Source organism: Heliconius melpomene, chromosome 7 (genome assembly GCF_056956725.1).
Source record: "Heliconius melpomene rosina isolate 202511_hmr_F chromosome 7, ASM5695672v1, whole genome shotgun sequence".
NCBI classification, from domain to species: Eukaryota; Metazoa; Arthropoda; class Insecta; order Lepidoptera; family Nymphalidae; genus Heliconius; species Heliconius melpomene.
Window position 1 is genome coordinate 12,115,757 of NC_140395.1, and position 27,261 is coordinate 12,143,017.

At 32.0% G+C, this 27,261-nt stretch overlaps 1 protein-coding gene across 4 annotated transcripts in view; it reads right to left on the reverse strand.

Moving 5' to 3' along the window:
• Lar (tyrosine-protein phosphatase Lar) overlaps positions 1 to 27,261 on the reverse strand; it is a 284,959-nt gene that overhangs the window by 137,457 nt on the left and 120,241 nt on the right. For all 4 annotated transcript variants that reach the window (XM_085188748.1, XM_085188747.1, XM_085188746.1 and 1 more), the window contains exon 3: positions 23,049 to 23,151. In XM_085188748.1, coding sequence (XP_085044874.1) covers positions 23,049 to 23,151 — 103 coding nt within the window. The remainder of the gene's footprint in view (positions 1 to 23,048; positions 23,152 to 27,261) is intronic.

Sequence of the window (27,261 nt, forward strand, 5' to 3'; positions counted from 1 at the left end):
TGAAATTACACTCAACGTTATACGAATACAATAATCAAATAATATTAACGTGGAGTCTAATCATACGGATGAATGAATTTATGTGAACGGGAAAGAGGAAACAGAATAGGAATTTGAATACCGATTTGATAGGAATACATGTACATACAATACACTGAAGTTGTATGCAACAAGTGTTGAGATATAAGAGTACGTAGGTGACAGACGTACTATTTCTTACTTTGGTCAGTAAGGACAAAGAACTAAAATGAATTCATGTATCATTTATGAAAACCCTTTACACCAACTCATTATGCATAAGTAAAACTAATTAGACTTTTAAATATAGTCACATCCAATCCAACTATATCCATATATTTTTAGAGTATTTTTAAATTACTCTTTAAATATTTGTCTTTTAACAATTTAAATTTTAAAACTTATCATATAAAAATATTACAAATGTTCGTTACATTCTCTGGTCTTAAAACTCTCAACGTTATGCAAAGCATATCACTTATGATTTCTACTTCTGCTATCTTTATACATGACAGTTTTACTAAAGAATAAAGGGGCGAGAGTTCTTTATGAAAGTAAACTACGACTAACACCAGTTGCATCGTACCATGAAAAGCTTTAATGACATATGTATGAGATAGATCACGACAAGGTCGTCAGCTTGCGAGAGCGCACTCAGCAAATTGAATGCTGTTATGATAACACTTTATTAAAAATATATATATATATTACGTAATATAAAAAAGTATAAAAAATATATATAACGTGATAGTTACAACGTTTTTAATTTATAAAACCCAAAATTATGTTATCAAAATCAGATTGGAGATCTATCAACTAGTTCAGATCGTACCAACAACCTAACTCTAGAACAGCACCAAAACTTTTATCGATCACGCGAATACAAAGTAATTTCGCAAACATCAGGCTACTGAAAATAGTTTCACAAAGTATCGATACCGTCAAAATATTTGGAGCTTCGCGTTTCAATGACATCATTTACTTAGCACAAGTTTAAGTTTGGAAGTCAAATGGAAAACTTACAAAACAAGTTTCAACAAGCGCCCCTGCCAAATAATAAGACATAGTCATCTGGCATAGAAATATCGGAACAGAATTGAAAAAGTACTAAGGCAAGAGTAAATTAAAAGGAAACCAAGCGGTTAGAGACTGAGCATTCACAATGATAATAAAAGTGAACAAAGATGATGGAATGGGAGATAATAATGTATGCGAAGGCTCGATCGCTTCCAAGTAGAGTGTACATAAACGTTCACAGGTAACCCAAAGTAGTATTAATGTTTCGCGGACTATAATGAGCTCGAAATCATTTATATTCGTCGACATTTGAATAGGGCCCGGCCGTTTCCAATTTATAATAACACATAATACACACACTGAATTCTACAATGTTGCTTATTTCCATAAAATTTGGTAAATGGTAAATGCGAGAAATTAAAGCTGAGGAATATTGCTTCTGACGAGCCTATTGATCAATTCTGAAAATGTAGACCTAAAGGTGAAGTTGGAGAATCATATGATTTTATTACTTATTAATTTACAAACTTAGAAATGTTTCTTTTCAAATATATGTTTTTCTATAAGCATACATAATATTATTATTTCAAAAATATGTTAGCATACAAACAAATCAAAATATATTTTATTTTGTTATAAAAATATAATTAGGAAAAATATTTCCTATACGGGTAATAACCCGTATACATGTTTGTATACGTAAGCAATAACTAATTCAAAAACCTATTTCTTTTAAAATTTATCTAGAACGTAAATGTATAAGATGTTTGACTGCACCGAAGCACTTACGTATATTAAAACTAAGATAGAATTGAAAATAACTTAAGTTAAAATGCACTAACAGACTTGTATGACGAGTACCGACAGCTAGAGAATGAGGTTTTAAATTTTAAAACTTCATTAAACTAAAATCTAATAACTTGTATTAATATGCACTGTTCATGCTTTTACACTCAGCTAAAATAATTTACTTTATTCACTTTATTAAGACATGAATATATATTTGACATTAATAAAATAAGTAAAAAATGACAAAAAAAAAAAATATTTGAGTTTTGCATTTCTAATCTACGACTATCAAAACTACTACGGCTTCCAATACTATCGAGTACCGGGCAAATAATTTTCATTTCAAAAAATCCTTATTATTTAATAAAACAAGAACGAAAATTGCGTTTTACGTCCATTTCTGATGATTACTCCACAAATCAAATAAAGAAATACAATATTTTAAAGATTTCTGTTAGAATTCAAAAAAACACTGATTATTTCAATTACGCAAACAGTATAAACAGACGGATCTCCGTCGGGAACGGGAGAACATTTTCGTATTCAGAATTAATCAAGAAAACAATTATCTTTTCTTGTTACATTTCCTGGCAGTATCTTTAGAATTGCCATTTTTCTTTTATATTCAACTTTGTCCATTTCTTAGTTTCTATGCTAAATATGGCATGCTTCAAAATATTTTATAGTATTTCAATTAAATATTTAAAATGAATATATCGTTAAGTAATTATTATAAATGAAACTAAAGTAGAGCGAAGATTTTGTTTTATACAAGCACTGGCTGTTACAGAATTTAGTGCAGGAGCTCTCAGAGCAATGAAATAAATCGTTATCAAGGTAATTGACGTGACTGTATCCGAGAGTTTTGAGGAAAAGTTACAGTACTTCTTACCTTTTTACAAGAAAAATACACTGCGATACTGTACGGGAACAAAGAGTCATAACTCAAGAGAGTAATCAACATTTCACAGAAGTAGTTCCACTCTTTAGACTTCTTGTGATGCGCAAACGATTCAATTAATACGTTGCGCGGATAAAATGAGAATCGATTGGCATTTAATTGGACGGTTGGGGAATGTTTGCTTAACCTTTATAGTAGGCGTTAGCGAAATATTGTACAGATAAAGTATTTGTACAGCTGTTTGCACGAACAACTATATTAAAAGAAATTATATTATAAATTAGATTTGTACAAGTTATTTCTGACTTATGCATAAAAACTTCAATCAATTGTTCTTCAACAATACCAACGTTAGTCAAATATTTTCTAACAAAATATAAGCTTGCTTTTAAGTTTCTAAATCAACCATAAAGCAAAGTTTCCGTTCCGGCCAAAAAGGAGGTTTAAATAGTAGCAGCTTGTGCAAACTATGTGCGGCATAGGTAATAATGTTAGTACTGTTTACGAGTTCGAGCTTGTTGAATAACTAAGTTTATAGATGAAACCGCAGGCAGAAGCCGCGGAGGTGCGGAAACATAATATTTTACGGGTAACCTTTGCAATAATAATATACAGCACTATGGACGTATACCTTATTATACTTATTTATATCAAGTAAGAGTATCAATACATTACCTAATTATATTTTTAAGGTCCATATTTATATATTCAATAGACTATGTAGAAGGCATTTGCCTTGTATCGTGGTGTCAACAGCTCGCGCGATTATAGTAAATGCTCAACGCTAATCCGCCGGGAGACTGACAGTTCATTCTTTGTCTTATAAATTGATACGTCAAGGGAGGCCCGCAATCTCGTCCAGGGCTACATCTATCAGCCCCGGGGCCGGGCTAATGATTGATGAGATCGAACGGCTGACCGGTTATCTCGGATTTGCTTTCCAAATTTATTTTTCTATCCATTTCTCCCGCGTATTATGATATTAGCATCGTAATTGTATTTTTTAAACATGAGAACCTTTTATTATCTGCGATGATTTACAATTTATTACTTTGAACTTTCTCTATTAGAATTTAGAAGAGGGCAGTAACAAAATTAATATAATAAGACGAGCTCAAACGTTAAAAATTGCTCAATAAAGCTGAAGAGGGCCAAAATGCAAATTAGACAAAATTTATTATTTCCTTGCGGTCAAAAAAAATCTCGAAACAGGACGTGATTAATAAGAGTCGAGTAATGTTGCTTTAGACGTGTCGAAATAGAAATACTCGAGAATTCGTAATAACAAGGTCTGAGCGTACGGAAAACAGCCAAATAAAAATATATTTAACTTTGTCAAGAGAATGAGGACTTTGTGGAAAGGCAATTTGGCACGCGCTTTTTGTTTTTTGACGAATCAGAGTTTTATAATAAAATTTAACAAGACTCTCCATTGAGTAATAGAAATAATACAATTTTTCTTTCATTAAAATCATAACATGTTGTTGAACGACATATATGTATATAGTATATAGTACATGAAATAATAAAATATGAACATTTATAATTACATTTAAAATACTGAATGCGAGTTATTTTATTTGGAATATGGAATTTAAAATTTATCCATGACCAGACGATTAAGCGGAGAGTTCAACCATCTAATACGGTACATTTGAATAACGAATCGGAAATATTGTATTCGAATGCTACGGTTCAGAGAATCCGCTTTATAAGCAAAACATTGGATTCAATTGGTTTATAAAATTAACGAGAATAATATAAAACTTAGCCGTGTTAGAATTTTACGTGAATTACAATATATGTACGTTTGTGCAGACGCAGAGGCTAGTCGTGACGCAGGGGCACAAGCATGTGGCTGTAAACGTCACAAAAGTTGTGGATTCGATTTCCATCTGAGGAAATTAATTATTTTTGTATTTTCATATCTTCGCTCTGGTGTTGAGGTAAAGCGCGGCGTTAAGTTTGAAGTGTCTCAACTATTTGTATGATATATAATAAAGGTAAAACACTTAAGCATCTTGCTACTGCTAACATAAAGTTGATAAAAGCAACCACTGTTTATTATATTCGAAAAATCAATGCTAAGCTAGAATAGAACAAATATCGCTATAACATAAATGCAAATAAGCACTGTTTCTATGTGTAACAGGTATGGGCGAGCCAAAGCACTGTAGACTTAACAAGTAAATCGATCACTCGCAAAATGTCGTTGAACAAGGCAAAGCTGACGCGTGGTTTTCAAGTTAAAAGCTAAATAGCTGAATTAATACTGGCTTTGTGAACATTCCACATATTTTCTCGTCCAATATTAGTAACGGATATTGTTCTCGATACAGCAGGCAGCAGCTGAGCCAGCTGTATCGCCGCGACTTGACGAATGGGTAATGAATAGTTAACGCATTTCGAAACGGTTGCATTATAGATGCGCCATTGTCCCGGGGCTTACTCGTAGAGCCGATGTGTTTATTTATTTCGATTAGTCAAATCAGTAATGCGTATTACAATGGATTTATTATGTACTAGCGGCCCGCTCGCGGTTTCACCCGCGTGAACTATGTTATTATTAATTTCTGTCTCCATGGCTACGTCCTAGTGACGTCTATGCAAAAATTGAGACTCCTAGCATTTGTAGTAACGAAGTTTCATACAAACTTTCGACCCCAAAAACAACCCCTTAGAAGTCGAATATTGCAAATTCCCGTCTTAGCGAGCACCTACGTCCTATAAGTAACTCCTATGCAAAATTTGAGATTCCTAGCACATGTAGTTTCTGAGATTTCGTGATGAGTGAGTGACATTTCGATTTTATATATATAGATACTAGCGGCCCGCTCGCGGTTTCACCCGCGTGAACTATGTTATTATTAATTTCTGTCTCCATGACTACGTCCTAGTGACGTTATGCAAAATTTGACACTCCTAGCATTTGTAGCAACGAAGTTTCATACAAACTTTCGACCCCAAAAACAACCCCTTAGAAGTCGAATATTGCAAATTCCAGTCTTAGCGAGCACCTACTTCCTATAAGTGACTCCTATGCAAAATTTGAGATTTCTAGCACATGTAGTTTCTGAGATTTCGTGATGAGTGAGTGACCTTTCGATTTTATATATATAGATGCAGGATAAAATAAACTTATTTTAGAAATGTTTTGTTTTGTAGCTTCACGCTTAGACTGTCCGCGAATTCTGTAGCCCACAATTAAGGGGTAAAATTCTACGATGCACTTTGCCCCGACACCAAAGCGAAGAATTGAAATACAGAAATATTTCATTTCTTCGAGTGAAAATCGGACCCACAACTTGCCGCGTTTACAGTCAAACTATGTGCCTATGACGACCACGACGCCTACGACTTGCCACATTATTAATATTTATAGTAAATTAAAAAATATATATATAGTGTTTTAAAATATGCTATTCACACTACCCGACAAGCTTTTATTAAGAATCTCAACTGAATCCAGTTACTTAATGCAACAGCAGGGTTCCAAAGAAGCCGATGATATATTCTTATCTCCCGGGAAGCCGATACGCATTTCCGATTTCCCGGTATGTTCGCATCTCGAGACGTGTACCGCGTGCCAATGCGACAGACTTCACCGAGAGCCCTCGAAAATAACTGATTGATCAACAAATTCTGCTGACGAAAAGTTTCACGGGTCGGATGAATAGGCCGTCTTGATGTCCAAGAAGACATGATGCAAGTTCAATATGTAATTTTTTTCTAAATTTAGTTTTCTCTATTTATAATATCGAAAGTTTAATTTTTTTATTCTCTCTCTCTCGGTCTCTTTACCACAACAAAAACAAAAGCTTTTTTACTATAAATTATGTTCATAATACATAGTTTTTATTTCACAATTCTACTATCGGTGATTAAAACATAATAGAAACATACATAGGTGTTATTGATATCGATTAAAACTCCGTCATGGGATAGTTGGAATATTTCTTCCTGCATGTACTGTCAACATATCACATAACCAGATTCACTTAAATTCAATTAATGATAATATATCTATGTATTTTTTAATAATCCCTAGTTTATACTCATTATTATTAATGCACATTTGTATAATTATATTTATGAACAATTTATTTTGCGTACAGTATTTTTTTGTATACGCTAATAAAATATAGAAAACCAAATCATTTCACATCTACAAAGATTATGAATAGCACCTTATATCATATACCATATTACCGTATAATTCCAAGGTGTAATAATTTCACATAAGTAGGTTTAGCCCTTAAAGCAGTTTCACCTGTTATCCCGCTACCGGAAATTGCCGGACGACCTCGTCCGATAACGTAATAATATCGGGTTATTTGGATATAGATGTAGATATAAATTATGGATCGTGGTGTGTTAAGTCGTGATAGATTATAATGGCATATATATTTATCACACATTACTAATATTTTATTATGAAAATTCCTATTGCTACTTAAGTATGTTTTGAATTATATAAATAGTGTATAAAATAATAGGTATTAAATAGATGTTTTAAACCCCTTGTGCATCTTTCATATAGAGTACACTGTAGAGTTAAGTTGTTACAAGTATGAAGCTAATGCCGCTAATGAATACTTTAATAACAATAGGAATTAATGTAAAAAATATAATCATGACTGCAATACTAGATGCAGAAAGCATTGCCCATAATAAATCCTGTGTAGATGCTTGACTTACTTTAAGTAATTATTTGTATACATCTATATATATAAAATCGAAAGGTCACTCACAAATCTCAGAAACTACATGTGCTAGGAATCTTAAATTTTGCATAGGAGTTATTTATAGGACGTAGGTGCTCGCTAAGACGGGAATTTGCAATATTCGACTTCTAAGGGGTTGTTTTTAGGGTCGAAAGTTTGTATGAAACTTCGTTACTACAAATGCTATTAGTCTCAAATTTAGCATAGACGTCACTAGGACGTAGCCATGGAGACAAAAATTAATAATAACATAGTTCACGCGGGTGAAACCGCGAGCGGGTTGCTAGTATGTATATATACACACACACACACATATATATATATATATATATATGTATACTATATTATATTACTCTCAAAATATTAAGATTATCGTAAAATAAAACATGTAAGTATAAAAATATATTGAAATCTCTGTTTTACGATGGCCAGTTCACTGTGTGCAAGCAACGAGAAAACTAAACAATAGATTAGATTTATTTCAGTATACCAGTCTATAATATTCCAAACTCAAAACACGAACTACTTACTCATATTTTGAACTTTTCTCATAGTACAAAATTACCTATCGCATAGCTACTGTGCAAATTTGAGAACGCTTTTTTTATTTATCTTATTATAAGTTTTTATTCTATATTTATCTATTTACTAGCGACCCTATTGCGGCTTCGCCCGCTTTTACTACTGGATTATTCATATAATGTATGTTTGCAAAGCACTTAAGATAATGTGAAAATTAATTAAACCCTAATGCAACCCTCATTTTCGTAGTTTCAATAAGGATTTTCCAATTGTTTTACACAGCAAGGATTTTTTAGTAGGTACCGTAATTTTAAATCTGTGCTACTAATCTTTTCAAGTACTTATTAAAATATATTTAAATTACTATTTTTAGATAGTTAAATGACATTAAAATTAAATAATAAAGGCAGGCGGGTTTTTTTTTTTCGAGCTTGTGGTTAATGCTGAAGAGGGTATTCTGTCCCTGATGAAAAGCAAGCACTACGTGGCTGCCTGTGACGAAAATTAAATAGAATGCATGGGCCGGGAATTGAACCCGGGCTGCCCGCGTGGCAGGCGAGCATTCTACCACTGAACCACCGATGCGTGTAAGGCAGGCGGGCGCGGCGGACTCGCTTGTATAAGCATAACGTCGCGAGGCGCGTTTCGCAGCAAGGATTTTTTGATATTGTAACAACTTCTAAAGTACTTATTAAAATGAAAAACAGAAAAGACAGTTTTGATCTACATTAAATGGCCAATGTAACTAATATACTTATTTATATGCTGAGAGTACGGGATAAGTGAAACTTGACTCGATACAGTTGATGTGTGAACGGCGTGATGTGTCAATAATTAAATGCGTTTTTCTCTAAAACTATTCGCAATTTCGAAATAGTGTAAAAAGCAAATTTTATCTTCGTTTAACGTAGAAATTTAATAAAGTATTTTAAAGGATAAGGATTAATACCATTATGGAAAAATATCCCTCACAATAAAAAATATATTGAAATTACTATTTTTAGACAGAAATATGATCACTACACGTTATTCTTAAAAGATACGAATATGCCATCGCGGACTTTTTTGTAGATCTTATTAAGAGGAACAATACTCCAGTACATTTTTTTCATGTAGTACTTACCATTAAAGCAGCGCATGCGCCAAAGTGTCTCAGCGGGTAGGACTTTATACACATTTATCGTATTTATGTTAATTTACATAAGAATGTACAAATAATAAACTATATATAAACCTTCCCTGAGAAACACTCGACCTAATGGTCAAAACCGCATCTAAATCCGTTGGGTGGTTTAGAAGAAGAAGAGTTAGAAAGTTCAGACAGACACAAAAAGCGACTTTGTTTTATAAGATATAGGATAGGATAGGATAAAGCATACTATATCTATATTATATTGTGGTTGGTATGTCATTGCATGTATGATCCGTATATAGTACCTACATAACTACAAAAATAAAAAATATATCACGAAAAGCTTACAGACTAACACTTACACTTACGCAATAAATTTAAAAAATATATAAATTCAACAAAATGTAAAGAAATATTAACAACAATTAAGACAAAAGAAGATACATTTTTATATATTACTTGTATATTATTAATCTTTAGAAGCGACAAAGTTTATTTGCTAGACAACACCGTACCGTATTTCAAAAGTCGCATAATTGTGCCGCATTACTCATTTAGCTCACAAAAGAGCTAAAACTTTTAGTCATGCAATTTTTCAGACAATGTCTTCCTGTCGAGAACTAATGACACGCGCGCGAGTGAAATATTTGCTGTGAAATATAAAATATTTAAATTTAAAAGAACATTTATATCTACATATGTTTGGCTCTACTTAAGTATATATACATATATGTGTGAAACGAGATCTTCTACATTTTACTTGATTTTTTTTACTTATTTCCTGTTATACACAGAAATTTGAGTTCCGCCCCTCAACTTTTAAAAACATATAAAGATATTTAAATTGAAATTAATTATTTCGTAAAGTGTAGTCGACGATCATAATTATATTGTACTCATACTATAGAGCTTCGCCTGAAATTGAATATGCTCATATAATATTATATTATTCCAGCAAGTATTATTACATATATTATGTTGCTGTTGTTTTTCGTTTATTAAGAAAAATATTATTTATGGTAGTACATTTTACCCACATAAAGAAAAACCAAGGCATATTTTGAATAGTCAGTTGTTTAATTAGTTTAGAAAAGGTTTCATATATTTTGTTTTGGGTTTTTTTTTTGTTACAAGCCTAGTATTTATTTTTCAGTCTATGAAGGATTTCCAAACAACATAATAATAGTATCTTCATTATTAAATATTGATTGGCTATAATCATTCATCAAATACATTTTTGTAAACAATCCTATCGGGTTCTACTTCAAGCTGCATCCCGAATATTACACAGAGAAGGTTGAGTCTACCAACTACCTAGTGTTAAGACACTCCTTTATCCCACATTCCGCCCAAGTCAAGGCCAACTCATCGCCCCGCTTTATCTGGCTACCAGAGCGACATAATAAATGAATTGAAAACGACTTTCACGGTAACGCAGCGCTACGAGCGTCACTGCGCTAGCTCATTATAGAAAAATGCTAATAATATTAAAGTATCAAACCTATCAAACTCGAATGTTCTCAATTTCGTAAGTACAGAAACACTTATATTATAAAGTAGCACTATAAAATAACAATAAGAGTGTAAACTCCTTATCACCGTGGAATTTTACATGGAGTATAATATCCAAGAGGGTATAAAAATAATATCATCACTTGCTCAAAGAAGTAAGGCGTCAGCCAATTTACTGGATGATATTCTCACCTGTTGTGAAATTTTATGGTTATTCGCTGCCTCATAATTTATGAATATTTATTTACGGCATTTGTCTTTAAATACTCTTAAATTTTGGACTTATTTATATGTACGTGTAAGAAGTAAAGTATTGGAGGCAAAGCGCGGCGTTGAGTTTCGCCACTCAACACACAATACTTCGAGAATTTGGTGGAAAGTTGGTAATGGAACTGTTTTAATAGGAAAGGAATGCCTACATACTAAGTACCCAGGTTGATAATTATATGTTATGTTTTCGCCTCACACTTTAGAGTTAACTAGTTTTCGAGGTATCAAACTGATCTAAGAATAAATCATGTTTAATAACTTTTGATTTGTTAATTATAATTAATAATTTCAATTTAATTTAATACCAAAATGACCCAATCTTTAACGATAGTTATATTTTCAACACAGCGTTGAGATCTGCTACCCTCCTTCTGCCTACCCCGCTATAAATATGAGCGATACAGAATGAAGCTAAAAGAAAAAATCAATATTGCACTAGTCATATTTTCTCATAAATGATATTTCATTCGACAGAACATGAAGCTCGCAGAAAGAGCATTGTGACTCATGTAATTCGATTTACTGATGTTCATCCGATTAAACGAAGACCTGATATGAAATAATTGTATTGTTATTTTTATGTCAACATATTTCCGCATATTCTGAATGACACCAATAGGGTTTTAATTGAAAAATAAATAAATAAATAAATAGAAAGGAGACATTATCAAATAATAATATGATATAAAAATAAAATACTACTAACTTCTAAAAATACTACTTACTTTCTACTAAACAGTATTTCAATTAATAGGTATATTTTTATTATTATTTATGTATGTTAATTATATAAAATGACCGAATAATTACCAGACATAAGTTAATACATTTGATGTAAATTTGGTATAAATATTTTACGTTAAATGATATTAAAAATATTTAATACGACTCTTTAATTCAAACCATCCTTCATGCGTAGCCTTTTCATAAAAACCAATTAAATTTAATGATTTAACGTAAATTATTTGAACGTATAATAAAAGCTGGCAAATTGAAAATGCTAATTATATTTGGATGGTAATCAATTTATAAAGAATATGAATATTCTATATATCTTTCAGTTTAATAATGATTTACTTTATACACTTAACATATGTATTTTCTTTTCTTAGCTAGTTACCCCTATAAAAAGTATTCTTTTCATTGGGGTAACTAACGTTTACGTGTTGGTAGTAAGTCATATTCAATAGAACCAACACTTTTTATTCCAAGTATTTTTTGTAAGTCGCAATGCTTCGAAAAATTCAGTGGAAAGTGGGGAACGAAGTGTCGTAACAGAAAGTTCCCTCTGTCTTGATTTTGATCTTTAAATATTTGTTTTCAGGTTTACGCTCTTTCACGCACAAGACTTGGAAATTATACTAATTTAAATGCAATCATTCTCCGGAGTAGAAATCGAATTGTAAATCATCGTGTTTTCAGCGATATATATATACTAGCGGCCCGCTCGATGTTTCACCCGCGTGAACTATGCTATTATTAATTTCTGTCTCCATGACTACGTCCTAGTGACGTCTATGCAAAATTTGAGACTCCTAGCATTTGTAGTAACTTAGTTTCATATAGTATAGTATAGTTTCATATAGTCCTTCCTATAAGTAACTCCTATGCAAAATTTGAGATTCCTAGCACTTGCAGTTTCTGAGATTTCGTGATGAGTGAGTGACCTTTCGATTTTATATATATAGATGTCACATTAAGTATTTAAGCATTATTTAGCTTAACGCTATATACCGTAGGTATATAACAGGTAACAGTGTGTCAAGTCTCCAGCTTTTATGGCATTGAGTATTGAGTGGTGTAACTTAACACCACGTTTTTCCTACCAGATAGAAAATGAGAATAAATCCACTTGATTTCATATCACAATGGAACCCACAACCATCACAACCAGTCAGTGACGTTGCAACGAGGGCGTTTGAAAAATTTAACTTATAAATATTGATACGTTTGTTCAGTGGATACGTTCAATTTAGATGCTATGTAGGCACACATTTAGATCATACTTACTCGTATCGCAGTAGACAAACAACTTCATCGTTATGCACAACAGCCGGCCGAGGGGAATTTAAAGGCTTTAAAGCGACGACGGAAAGAGAATATATATCAAGTACATTACTATGTAAACGTTAGGTTTGGAGCGTTTCACTGAGAATATAAAACTTGGTTAATCTTAAAAAGTTTACCTATCTCAGATTATATTTTTGTAACAAAAAAAGGAAACTTTGAATATTCATAAAAAAGATAGTAGTAGGTAGTTTTATCCAGAGAAGCCGGAACTCAACGCCGCTATTTGTTACTTAATAGCGTATTTTATCATTTTATTTTACTTTGTTTGAAATAAGTAGGTACTACAAATTTGTAACTAACTTACTCTAAGAGCTACTCTTTAAGTACTTGAAACAAAACTTGGTTTTATAACTCATAAAAATTGTAAATGAAACTAAAGCAGGCCACGTAGCTTATGTTGATGAAATGAAATATGTAATATTTATATAACAATTATTGTATTAAGCGATGAAAACACCAAAAATATTTATTTAGGCTTTACATTGATTTCTGTAATTCCACAATTCACATGTCAATAACAATAAATGTATTTCATTCAAACTTTATATATAAGCTGAAAACTGTGCAAATATTTGGTTAACAATTGGTCAAATAATGAGAATAATTACGTTTTACGAACTATAATTGAATAATGGAGGAAAGTTTCAGTAATTTTCATTTGTTATATAATACACATATGTATATGAACATGAATATAAATAAAAAATAGAGAATTTTGAAGGCATCGCGTGTTGAGTGGCGGAACTCAACGCCGAGCTGTGCTTCGACACCAGAGCCAAGAAATGAAAATACAAAATTAAATAAATTTTTCATTTCCTCGAATAAAATTTAAGCCCATAACCAATCGATTTTCCAGTCACACTTTGTGCCTCTGAGCCACTTTTGGTCTCTATATAAGGTCTGATCGTATAATATAATACCGAGGACTAGATCACGTACACCAAAGACAAAATTGAGGCTTATATCTAAACACGACCGAAAGTAATAACGGTGACCCTAAGCGGAGCTGTATAAAAACACCATATACCGAGATTGAAACACTGCACTCACAGTGCCTTATGTCTATAAAAACATGTTAAAAATTTACGATTGCGTGTGCGTAGACCATTGGCATTTTATACGATATTTCCTATACTTGAATAAAGTCATAAAAAGATATTTCCTTTGTTACAAATACCCACAATTCTTGTTAAAGGTGGAGCCCTAAATTGCGTGCAATTGGCACTCGTAAAACCATAAAAAGAATTGAATTGAATAAAACGCTCACGTAAAATTAGATATAAGATTCTTGAAGCGTTTTAGAACAAATATAATAAAATTAGAAGTCTTCCCTCACTTTGCTCTTAAGTTAATATGATTTTTTCGTACAAACATCCATTTTGATGTATTAGAAGGCCGATTTAGAAATACAAAATTTATATCATTTCCTTGTTTAAATTTTTCTAAGTATATTTGTTAGTAAATTTATTGCATGTAGGGTTTTAATCACATTTTTTTTATGTTTATTTAATCACACTATTTGTTTTATTTCACGACAGCAAATTCACGTGGTATAAAAATAAAAATATCTTTGTTTTTGTTTTTAATTTAAAAAAAGAAGAAAAACAAATCTTTAAATATTTTCATCTTTAGTTAGTTATTTAATGTAGGTAAAACGATTTGAATATGACATCCATTATCTATATATATAAAAGGACTTGTCCTCACTGACTGAGGTAAGATGCACGCACACCCGTAACCGCTGATGGTAGAAACGTGAAATTTGGACATATCTCTGGTAATCTGGACATCCACTAAGAAGGGATTTTGAACCCTAAAGGGGTGAAATAGGGGTTCAAAGTTTGTATGGAAAAAAAATTAAATCGGCACCGATTTTTATAAAATTTGAAATTTAGATTTTTAAAAGTATTTAATTGAACACGTGTTTCATCGTTTTCTAGAATTCTCCCCCTAAGGGTGCAAATAAGGGGTTGAAAGTTTGTATAGGTTTTTTTTAAATCGTCACAAATTTTTATAAAATTTGAAATTCAGCTTAAACTTATATAATTAAATATATGTTTCATGGTTTTCTAGAATTCACCCCCTAAGGGTGCAAATAAGGGATTGAAAGTTTATATGGGAAAATTCTTAAATCGCCACCGATTTTTATAAAATTTGATATTTAGACTCTTAAAAATATTTAATTGAACATATGTTTCATGGTTTTCTAGAATTCACCCCCTAAGGGTGCAAATAAGGGGTTGAAAGTTTGTAAGGAAAAGTCTTTAAATCGCCACCGATTTTTATAAAATTTAAAATTTAGACTCTTAAAAATATTTCATTGAACACATGTTTCATGGGTTATTAGAATTCACTCTTAAATACGCAAGCGAAGCTGCGCGCGTCCGCTAGTATTAAATAAAAAAATACGAAATAATCAAACTCACTAATACCTACATAAAACAAAAGGAAGTCAAGTTATTCACATTTGATTAGACATAACATAGCCTATAGGCTAGACCAAGTCATCTATAAAATAAACGCATTCAAAGCACGAACGCGAATAAACCTAACCGAGACCGAAAAGTAATAACGATGACCCTATGCGACTGAATAACACAGCGAGATTGAAACACTGCACTCACGCCGCTATACCAATAAAAAATACATAAAAAATTCACGATTGTGGATATCGTTGAATATTTGAGGGATGACAGTAAATATATAAGGTTTTGGCGATTTCCTATCAATAATAATTAAATATAAATAGTAAAAAACTGCTTTGTAAGTAATTTGTTTTTAGATATACATATTTCGAGCTTTGAGATTGGTTGGTTGGTTCGTGGCGCCGTAATACAGGACTGTAAGTAAGTGTTGGAGTTGTGGATTCATTTAATGTCGATCCATTTCCTCGTTCTGGCAGTGTCTGGTGGTGTTATGTTCCACCACTCAACTAACAATGTCTTTAAAATTCACCGGTAAACGAAGTGTCTTAACACTATATTCCTTCAGTCTGTCGGACCCTGCTTTGCAGGAATAAGCGTGAAGCTACTTTTTTAATATAAGTCTATATTTATTTACTAGACATTTAACTCTTTGGTCATTGTAGAAGTCAATCCGTCAGTTATTAAAAGCAACCAGTTTCTAAAAGCCAAATGGTATAATTTTCATTTGCCATGATGAGAACATTGACTTCTTAAGACTCAAAACTCACAACAATTCGACAAAGCTAGTTTCTGAACAGCAATCTATCCTAACCAAATAAATAGTTTAAAAGTTTCAATACGAAATAATATTGAAGATAGATCTGGTGCTGATGTGTCTAAAATGTGATATTTTACATTTAATAGAGAAAGTATGTGGAAGGCAATATTTTAAAGCGAAACCGACTCGACGATATTTCACGATCTATCCACACAGCAACTTCCTGAAGTTACACATACAAAAGCGGAACTTGAGATATAAGAAACTTTAATCTCTTGGCTTTTATAAAATATGAGGTTTGTTACAGTAGTGTTTAGCGGCTATTAAGGAAAAGTTATGTTATCCTAATTTCATAAAGATATGTTACACAGGTACGTACCTACTGGGAAAAAAGGACATTTGAATATATAAATATACAACAGTAACGCCACGGTAACGCAATTATGAATTATCTAAATTATTAAAATAAAATCGCGATGATTGAAGGCTCCATTTCGACTATAATTAATTAAATGTAAACTAGTATACCTAGAAAAAAATTTAAAACATAAAATGAATATTTATAATCGAATTATAATTGCATTCATTTATGGAAAAAGCATCTTCGATACAGATATAGACTCACACGTATAATGCTTGGACTCTACAAAATCATTCTCACAAAAAAATATTTAACAAAATTTATAGACAGACACAAACCATGAAGTAAATTGAAAATACCAACGACGCCTAGTTACCCAGATATGAATAAAAAAATGATATACTTTTTAGCATAGTCATCTATTCATAGTTGCCAACTAAAATCCGTCAACAAGACAACTCGAGCGAGGCTCTTTAGCGCTAGAGATAAGGCGGACCCTTTCATAGTGCGGAGGTGCATATTCAGTGCTATTAACTTTGGCCAAGTAAAAGCAGTGTAAACTATGCATGTATCATGTTTACATCTCCATTCAGCGCGAGCACTTTTGAGTGAAAGGTGTGGGTTCAAAAGGGTTTGAGGAAACGTGGTCGCATCGATATTTTAAACCAGTCTATTCGTGACGAGGCTTGTCAAAATGATTTACTCGAATGGAACTAAACTAAACAAGTAGGTAAATCTAAAAGAAAAAATTGTGATTCGTCAATATTAAAAGGGTCATTAATTGTGTTTAAGTTTCATCAATTGCTTAAAGCTTTTTTTGTATATACAAAAAAATATGATGGTTGAAAAAAGTACTTTCAGACTCAAGAGGATTTAGCTTTATGTGTACAAAGATAGTTAAAACTATTAAAATTTGTATAGGAATTCATTCATAAATATTCAGGTTACGTAAACAAAGGTGCACAAAAAGTATTCTTTTAGCTTCACGTTGCATTCTGCACACAGCAGGGTAGGCAGTCATAAATTTAATTTTAAATTAATACAAAATTAACAGTAATATATTCGTTGTACCCTACCCTATACGTTTTTCAATGTTCTGTACATCATTTAACGTTTTCGCATGCTTGACTTAATCGCTTACAAATTGCATATTACACACTTTGTTCCAACAAATATTTGCCATACAAATTGCTTGTACAATAAAAGCGATCTAATGGCCGACATTAAAAACGAATACGTTCAGAATGGATTTCATTATACGGACATACGGATTAAACTAATGTATAGGCATCAAAATTACGGCCATATTGCTTTAAATGGTCTTAACGTATTCTCGTTCGAGGCCGTTGTTCACTAGTTAGAGAAAGGTTAATAAGATTCTTTGTTACAGGCCCTCGACGCTTTTACAATTTAGCCCTGAATGCACCTTATCTCCGGGCTTGTTTGCTTACCGTCTCGCTAAAGACCCACCATTTTGCGCCGCTCGCCAATTTTTCTAGCGTTAGTTGGTAATTACGAACGCAAGTCGAGATAGCATCTGCAGAGGCTTCTTTAAAATGAATATTGTTTTAGTTTCATATTTCAACGCTTTATGGGTTTAATAACGTTTACATAGACAAGCAAGTAATCAAGATTATCATGTCCTTCAAATTCAGACTTGGGCTCTCGATAGGCCACTTGAGTGCGAAATGAAAAATTAATGGTCTGGAAATAATACTCTTCAGATATGCTTGAGATAATGGATTTCAATAGCGTTAAAAATATGATCCAAAAACCAAACACACCTTTAAATTTTATAAAAACTATTTAATAATGTTAAAGTCTCTATGTAGATAAGTAGTGGACACGTGCTTCATATAAAAATGTTATCAAAGTGTTTTATATTTTCTGTTGCGTTTGTTATAATATAATACGTTGAGTATGCAATATTCTTAACATTGCTTACAGATAGTATTAGGGTACCAATAAGAAAGCATTAAAACTCACTCGCCGAGCGCCATCGTTTAAGAATCCGTGCAGCTGCAAAAATTCACTTTACACCATTGGAATATTTTGTTTCAAAAATAAGATTTTGTAATAGAGACACTTTAGATAAAACTATTTTTTAATAATGTTAATTGTATAGCCAAAAACTTTTTTAATAATTTAATTCTAGTTTTTAATAAAATATATTTTTTATTATTGATAATTGTATTTAATAAACTGGAATTAGATATAACCATTATTTATAAAAAAAATTAAATAAACCTATAACAAAAATTGAACACTATAGATATTATTGTATCCTGGCGATATCAATATCACAGTCAATTGATTTCTAAACGCTATTTTTTAAATAAGGGACCATCCAAGCTGAAACTTTCTATTACTGGGGATTGAAAGGAAATCTCTCTTATCAGAAGCGATTATTGGGGTAGGATTAATATCTACCGGTCTGTGTGCCGACAGACGCTCGGTCGGGATTTTTCACGATAAATCCTTTGTGGCGTTAGATTTCTTGTTTTAGTAGACAATATTGTGTCGTATACCGAGAATGCTGTAACGAGAGCAATAGGGATGAGGACGTGTAACTCACTTTGTCGGTTGACTTTTCGTTTAATTGTTTCGTAATCGGTACGTGATCTTAAATGTTGGTAAATTCGGTATTTTAATACTTATTATATTAAAATTAACATGGCACGAAGCCATGATGACTCTTTAGAATAGTTATATATAGTTATAAAATGTTTGGATTGGTATGAATTTATTATCTAATAGATATAGCATATTAAATGTTCTATTTAAAAACATATTTGTTTGTTGTTTCAAGTTTCACTAAGATATTATTTATTACGTAGCAGAATTTAACTGCACATAAGGTAAAATGCATGAATATATCACAAGCACTGAGAATGGAATTTAAGCCTTTATATATAAAGTAAAACATACGTTGTGTATTTACAGTAACAAGTATTAATTATAATTCTTAATACAGACATATGGACCTACTTATTTCAATATTAAAATGCCTAAAGAAATCGACGGAAAGTCTGGAACGGAAGTGTCTTAACAGGAATATTTTAACACTAGGTTCTCACCATCTACGTTGTTATGTGGGGAATACAACTCGATATTTAAAAAAAAAAAACAAAAATTATCGAGTCCATCAAGGCGTGTGCGGGCAAGGTCTGATTCGATTCTCAGTCAGGGTAATTACTATTATTATTATTTTCACTGCTATTTGACAACATATTCAAGTTCCGCCACTCAAGATGTATCGTCGTAGACGTTCCGTCTCAAAGTGGTGTAATTATAGAACTCTTTGCGTTGATGTAATCATTGAAATAATCGTAATTATATAAAGTATACTAGAATTAATCTACATAAAATAAACTCAAGGTAAAACACTCCACTGATACTTAATTTATTTATTATTATAAACAATAACTCTTTTCACGGTGGGAAATTATCTTGCTTACATATTCATGAAGATGGATCAGTGTTAAGGTAGCGTACATACTGTCATGGATTCATCATTCCTTGGTTTATGAACTTGATTTTCTTTATTCATAGCCCTTTACATTATATTCTAAATCAATTTATAATGAAGGTGAATTTATAAATATACATTAACAATGTATTATAAGGAAATTATTTTTAAGAACATACTCGTATAATATTTTTTAAGATATATTCTTTACTAAACATTAAAAATATTACCTACATATTCATAAAAAGTCACTAAAATATATAGGTGTTCTTGTTAAAATTACATATTGCTTTAGATACCCCGCATGCATATATTTTAGCTTCATAATAAAGTCGTTATCTTGAATTTAATTTGAAAATTTACATTTTAACAAAGCATATTTTCTTTATTAATGAATTTCAATGAACGTATTGACGCAAAACCCGAAGGCGTCTAAACAAGGCACTCGATCTCAAATACTTGATACGATACGACGCAGTATTAGCATTTAGATTATCTCAGACGCAAGTTACTCGGAATATGCTTTATTTTCACTCACAAATTATATTTTGTCATATTTTGGAGTAGCTTCTGAAGGGTGCGCTACAAGTATAAAATTAAATGGTAAATGTAATTTTTATAAATATGTTACAATTAATAACTTTTATGAGGTTTAAAACAATATCTGCAACTTAGTTTGTGATATAATTGTAATAACTATGACATTAGTTACTTTTTTAAATATTATAATTAGAAATACGACGGGTAGATAAAAAAATGACATAATAAGAATTACTAAAAATAATAAAGCGTAAAAAAAAAATAACCCATCGACGCTATCCTTCAGAGGTTCGATCCATAACGTATCCCTCCAGCACAGTATGACAGGTTCATTCCGCGCCGTCCTCTCTCTTCTTTCCGCATATTAAAATGCAAATCAAAGACTGTGGCGGCGTAATTTTTTCGAGGGATCGATTCAACGAGCATAATCGAGACCGGCGAACATAGTCACGTCTGTAATATATTTTCTGGCTGTCGTAAAGATCTAATACGAAATCTTTTTTACTTATTCCAATATGTGCACGCATAAAGCATTTTTTCGGTGCCTTTTACGAGCACAATAAAAATTCTTAATCGAAAATTAATGTTTGAGCCGTACTGAGTGTAATTTGTATAGCGTTCGTTCAAAAAGGGTAATTCTGTGAAGTCGGCTTGGTTGTTGTATCATTTCGTTCATTAATTGCGTTCATAAGTTCGGCGCGGGTCGTTTTATCGCCGACGCAGCCGCGCTCGGCCCGCTTATGCAAATGACACGCCGCGTGTCTCTAACGATGGCATTATAACAATTTAAGAAGTAAAATAACAATAACTTCCTTCTCTCCGCGCAGGTTAATATCCATCTTGGGGGGAGCTAGTGTGTGAACCAATAAATGATTCATCCCGAACGAGATTAAGAACGCACGAATTTTTATCATGAATATTCTTATTTGAATAAATAAAGTGTATGATTGCCCCTCTTTGCATAAGATTTATAAATGTTAAGAGTTCTCAGCTTGGAAGTGCTACAAGTGAGTGTTTTTTAAAGAATAACAATTGTCAAGTACTACCGTTTTGCGGAGAATACGCAACGATCGTGAATAATTTACTTGGCCACCATTTAACATATTTACTGTATAGAGATACGTGGTCTATTACATTTTTAATTGTTACAAGGTGGGTTCATAAGCGAAACTCAACATTTAATTTCAACGCGTGAAGCCATTTTAGCATCTCATTTTCATAAAGCAGTGAAACATAATTATGCAGGGAAGGGTAGACTTAGACCCGACACGGATGCGATTTTTGGTTGGAGTTTTATGTTAATGTAACCTTCCCGCTATGCTAATGGCCAAATATGAGACGTGTTCGTACGGAACCACTATTTAACCCTTCGTGCGCTTCTGTTATAAGGTAACATACGCATAATTACAAAGTTTAGTATAAGGGCATTATGCTAATTCCACTTGGCGGATCCAAGCTGGATGGCAGTAACGGTCGTACAAGACTTTTATTACTGTCTCCTTGTATGCTATTAAGACAGCGAAACAACCGCCAGTATAACGGTAGTGGATAGTTTAAAATGCACCAACAACTATTCTGAGTTTACTTTTTCTTTCCAATGACCGAGTTTCTTGTTTCTTTGAAATAATAACAAAGTATCTTATAGCTTTAATGCGACTGCTTGGGATTTCTTATTGAAGATCGCATTTCATATTCTATAATTCAAGATGAAATTTTAAAAGAAAAAACGTCATCGTTCGGGTCACTGGTGATATATAAATATGATTAAATACCAAATAAGGAATATAGCCACAAGGAATATATATAGGAATAAAGTGTAACCAAACCAAAAACTAACCACGCTATCGATTTTTAAGCGATTTCATAGGTTTTTTTTATATTTCGAACAGTTAGTTTAATAAAATGTACCAATAGAAAAATAGAAATACAGCTGTAGTTTCACTTTGATACAAAACAATCAACGGAAATCAATTGGAAAAAGAAGACAGGTTTTACGGTTAGGCAGCTCTAATTGATATACAGTGAATAAATAAAAAAAACTTATGTATAATATTTATAAATAAATATTTACTTATACATTTCATTGATGGACAGATGGATTATTACAAGTAAATACATCAACAATATTACTTTAAGTCTATTATACTAAAGAAATAAAAAACGTAAATTAGGCACAAGTGTCTTTTTCCCTGACCATTAATAAATAATAGTATGCTTCATTTTGTTTCTATTTTATGTAATTATACGGTTATACTGTGAATGCCGTGCCGTTACGTCATCAGTTCGTTCTTTACATTCCAGAAGTGTTCAAGTAACAACTTAATAATAGCATGCAGGTTAGTAAGACTCCCATTTATTTCAAGTTTCGCTTGTCAAAATTTGAATACTGAATCATTTCAGTTAAAATACTTTCCAGTTACTTTAATAATATCGAAAACTATGTTTTATGCGATATTTATGCAAATTATGGTAATTTTGTAAAATGAACTATAAGAAATAAATGGGTTCCTACGTAAATCTAAAATCAGTATATGACTCACCGGCAGCGTCAGCTTGGGAGAGGAAGAAGATGCAGGCGAGCAGAGCGGCGGTGCGGTGGTGTGCGCGTCGCCGCTCTCGCATCTTACTGGCGCCGGGCTGCGCCTGCGCCAAACACTACGTGACAGTGCACCGTAACCGACATCACCGCGCGGCAACCCGCGCCCACAACCAGACCCCCAAATACCAAGGCTTACAATATAATATGCCCCAAATTTACTTACTGCTTACACACTATACACATCACAACCGAGTTTTGCCACTTAAGATAAAAAACTTCCAAGAAATTAGACTAACAATAATTTATCACAAAAAATACGACAACCGTTTCGATGATTAAAAGATTCGAAATATTAGGCTAAAAGAGTATTGTAAAGGACAACGACGAGTAACTATATAATTTAGGTATATACAACTATTTGGTTTTATAGTTCCTTTCGTTATATGACGACTCTCGCTAGGGTTCACTGCGCATATCATATCCCGGAAGCACAGTTCGGTTAGGATGAGAGCGATAGTTCAACCATATTCCATTGTTATTGCCTTTCTGTCTTCTCAACTGGTTCCTTGTAACTCACAACACTTGTACGTTCGTCTTGTAACACTACAACGGGACCTCCTTTTCTTCAAACACATTTTTTATTAATTGAAATAGAAATCATAAGCGTTGCTTTCCTTTTGTTGCACCTGTAAAGATATTGAAACGAAAGTTGTACACCAGTACAATAACCAATATTTTACTGGTATATATTTTCAAAATATTTGGAAAGCGCTTTGCACTAATATTTTACATTTATTTTACACTCATAAATATTATAAATTAACTACTTTAGTCTCTACGAATTTTATGTTCTTAAAAAAAGTATTTACGCAAGACAAAGTTAAAGTTCGATGTGTAAAGCTTAGTGTGAACAATGACTTTTATTGAACCATAAATTGGCAGCAGTTGAATCAGAGTAGCCCATGCATAAGTCACTCGTAGCGATTGCGTAGCACTCGTAGCACTCGTAGGATACCATCGTGTCATAACATGTAAAATGTACTACGGTGCATTCGAACGATTCCCAGTTAGATTCTACAACGTGTTGGTGTTTTGGTATGTATGGATAAAGTATTAGTGTTTCATATATACATTGAATTTCTTCGCAAAAAATATACCGACGGTTAGGTTAGGTTAGGTTAGTGGTACGTGGCAATATATTTCTAAAACAAATAATGCAATAAAATGATCCAAATAAAATAAAAGAATTAATCTCCGGACTATTATGTGGTAAGTTTCCAAAATACCTACATATTGATATCAATATATACCTTACATCTTAATACCAGGAAGATTTCTTCGACACCATAATTTAAGGAAACTCAAGTTCGAGTATAACTAACTTCCGCCAGTTATTCATCGAAGTTTTCTCTCCATATCTGAATAAATGCAGGTAACGAAAGGAGTTTGAATTTCACCTTGGAATTCAATAAAGAATTCTTAGTTTCACGGCGGGAGAGAGACAGGTAAATATGATATGATAGAGAGGGAGAACACTTTGCACGACTTATAACTTCCAATAAGAGCCGAGCAGGTGTGACCGTCGACTGAAGCTATTTGCATAGTAGGAGTTACTTGCCTTTATTATGAAGGTACTCGACCGACACAATTGCCAAATTATTTCAGCACGACATACTCACTAGACTGGTTTGTCTTGAAATTATGAAATAATAAAATTAACTTATTATACTGTTGTGCACTTTGTATTTTAATGCAAATGTGTAGGATTTCTCCAAGATTTAAATTATTATTCTTTACCTAATTTTAATTTCTTTTATTTTCACAAATTTTCAGTATACAAGCGACACGCGGCTTCGCCCGCTTGGACTACATAATTATCAATATACTAATCTGCATTACTTTCGTTTTTTAATATAAATATGATTTTAAAAAATATATACCTATATTGAAAAGTAAAGTTTCGTAAATACTAATATATTTATAGCAGTTTTGGCGAACATCATTAAATAAAATGGTTTTCTTTATAAGCCGATTGAAATAAAACAAACGCCAAATATTAAGGAACACTATAATTTACTGGCCTACTCCGCATTGTCCAATAAAGCATAAATCTAACATGTACTCATTTCATTTTGAAATACAATTAATTTTGTAAGGCACTATATGAATTCGTAGTATTGCGTAAACATATAATAAAGCATCAAACAAACATACAATCATACCTGAAGTCAATATAAATTTTCCTTAGAATAACCACGTTCAAATTACAAAATTTAAAAGCGCATTTTTGTCGAAAGCCCGCAAACAATAAAACCGAATAAACTGAAGTCATCTATCACTTGGCAACTTCTAAGCGTTTAATCAAGCTTGATCTTAATTAACTCACTAACGAGCTTATTTGCAAAATCCCTTAGCGCAAGCTTTATTTTTTATTTTGTATATTACATTTACTTTGTGAAATACATTTTTAGAATCTAAAAACATATTTTACTACATTACTATAGGGAAGGCCGCTACCCTGTCCTTGCCCTCGTATCGTATTCCCGCGAGTGTGGCACAAAATAAGAGAAAACGGCTTCGTAAATAACATTTTAATTAATTATATTATAAATAGTAACGGTTACTGGGAAACCAAAAAATGTTGGAAAATAAATAAAAATAACACATTTTGGGACTATTTATGAAAATTTATGTAATGTTGTTTATATAAACTACATTTGTTTAATTATAAGCATATAAGTATTTTGTATAATAATTTAAATACGATAAAAAGTAAGTAAAAAATAAGATAAATTATTTAAAATAAGAGAAATTAAGTTACGTCCAACACGAAAGTAAGCTACCATTTCGTCCAATAAAATTTAACAAATATGTTAATAAAAAAACACGAACACAAACATAGAGACAAACAAATAAAATATTTTTTCTAAGTTTAACAACATTTACTGTATACACATTATCTCGCGATGGCAAAACAAATGTCAGCTGTCAACGCTAATCCGATGCGTCGCTGTCAGTATTATCACGTCACGACCGTAGGTGCGGGTGCTACGATTGCGCGTAGTTCGGCAAAATGCTTTTAAAAACATGAAAAAATATATTATAGTATAGTTCCAACTCTGACTGTGTTCCATTCACGTCAAATGAAATCTAAATATAATTGCCTTCTGAGTTAAATCTTATTTGATTTATATTTTTACTATGCTCTGATTCGTTATTTTTTTTATTTATATATTTAATAAGCTATACTATGCAGTATATTGAAGCCAAGTATATTGAAGACAGCAGTCGGATAATATGTGACTGTCAACGTGATAATTATCATCTTTCCAAGAAGTCATGTTTATATTTAGAACATTTCTCTAGCTAAATTCGTACCCGCAATCAAATTAACTCATCAGTATTCCTTAACATTGTTAACATTAACTCAAAACCAAAATGTCTTTATATATACAAAATACTAAGAGATGGCACATTTCCATCTAGATTTCAAATGACTAGTCTAGAATATCCACAAACCAATTCTACTAACGTTTTATTAAGTAAGGAAGCACTCCGCTAATCTCCCAGACGCAGTAAGACCGTTGCAAGCCATCTTCAATATGCATCTTGATAACGAGTAATAAGCTATTAACGACTCTGGCGTAATGGCCGCCCTGGCAGCCATTTTATGCATCATTAGACTTCCATACCGTTTATACTTGGACATATGTTCATTTGTTAAATGGGGTGTGACGTGTTAATTAATGATTTATCTAATGTCATTAATGTAAAATATTTAGGAAGGGATATTGATTTAATTCGGTTGGTTCTTAACCAACCGATTACATTTAAAAATATAAAATCATTGTTTTATTTATTAACAGTTACCTTTTGTATATTGCATTAATTCATAAAATAATACTTAGTAATCATTATCATTCCAGACCAACAGTATATTAGAGTAATTGTACTTAATAGAATAATTAGAGTAAATAGGTTAGAAAAAAATGATTCACGAGTGTAAATTAATAATAGTGATGATTCAATCATAATTATTTAACTCAAAATATACAAAATTACAATTATTTTTACATATATCCATTTAATTAAGCTTAATTAATATTAAAGTTAGTATATAAATAATGAACAACACCTGCATCATCACATTGAAATGCTAAAAGCATATTGTATTTATTTTAAATTAATAGTGGTTATAAGCTATTAGCGTGATG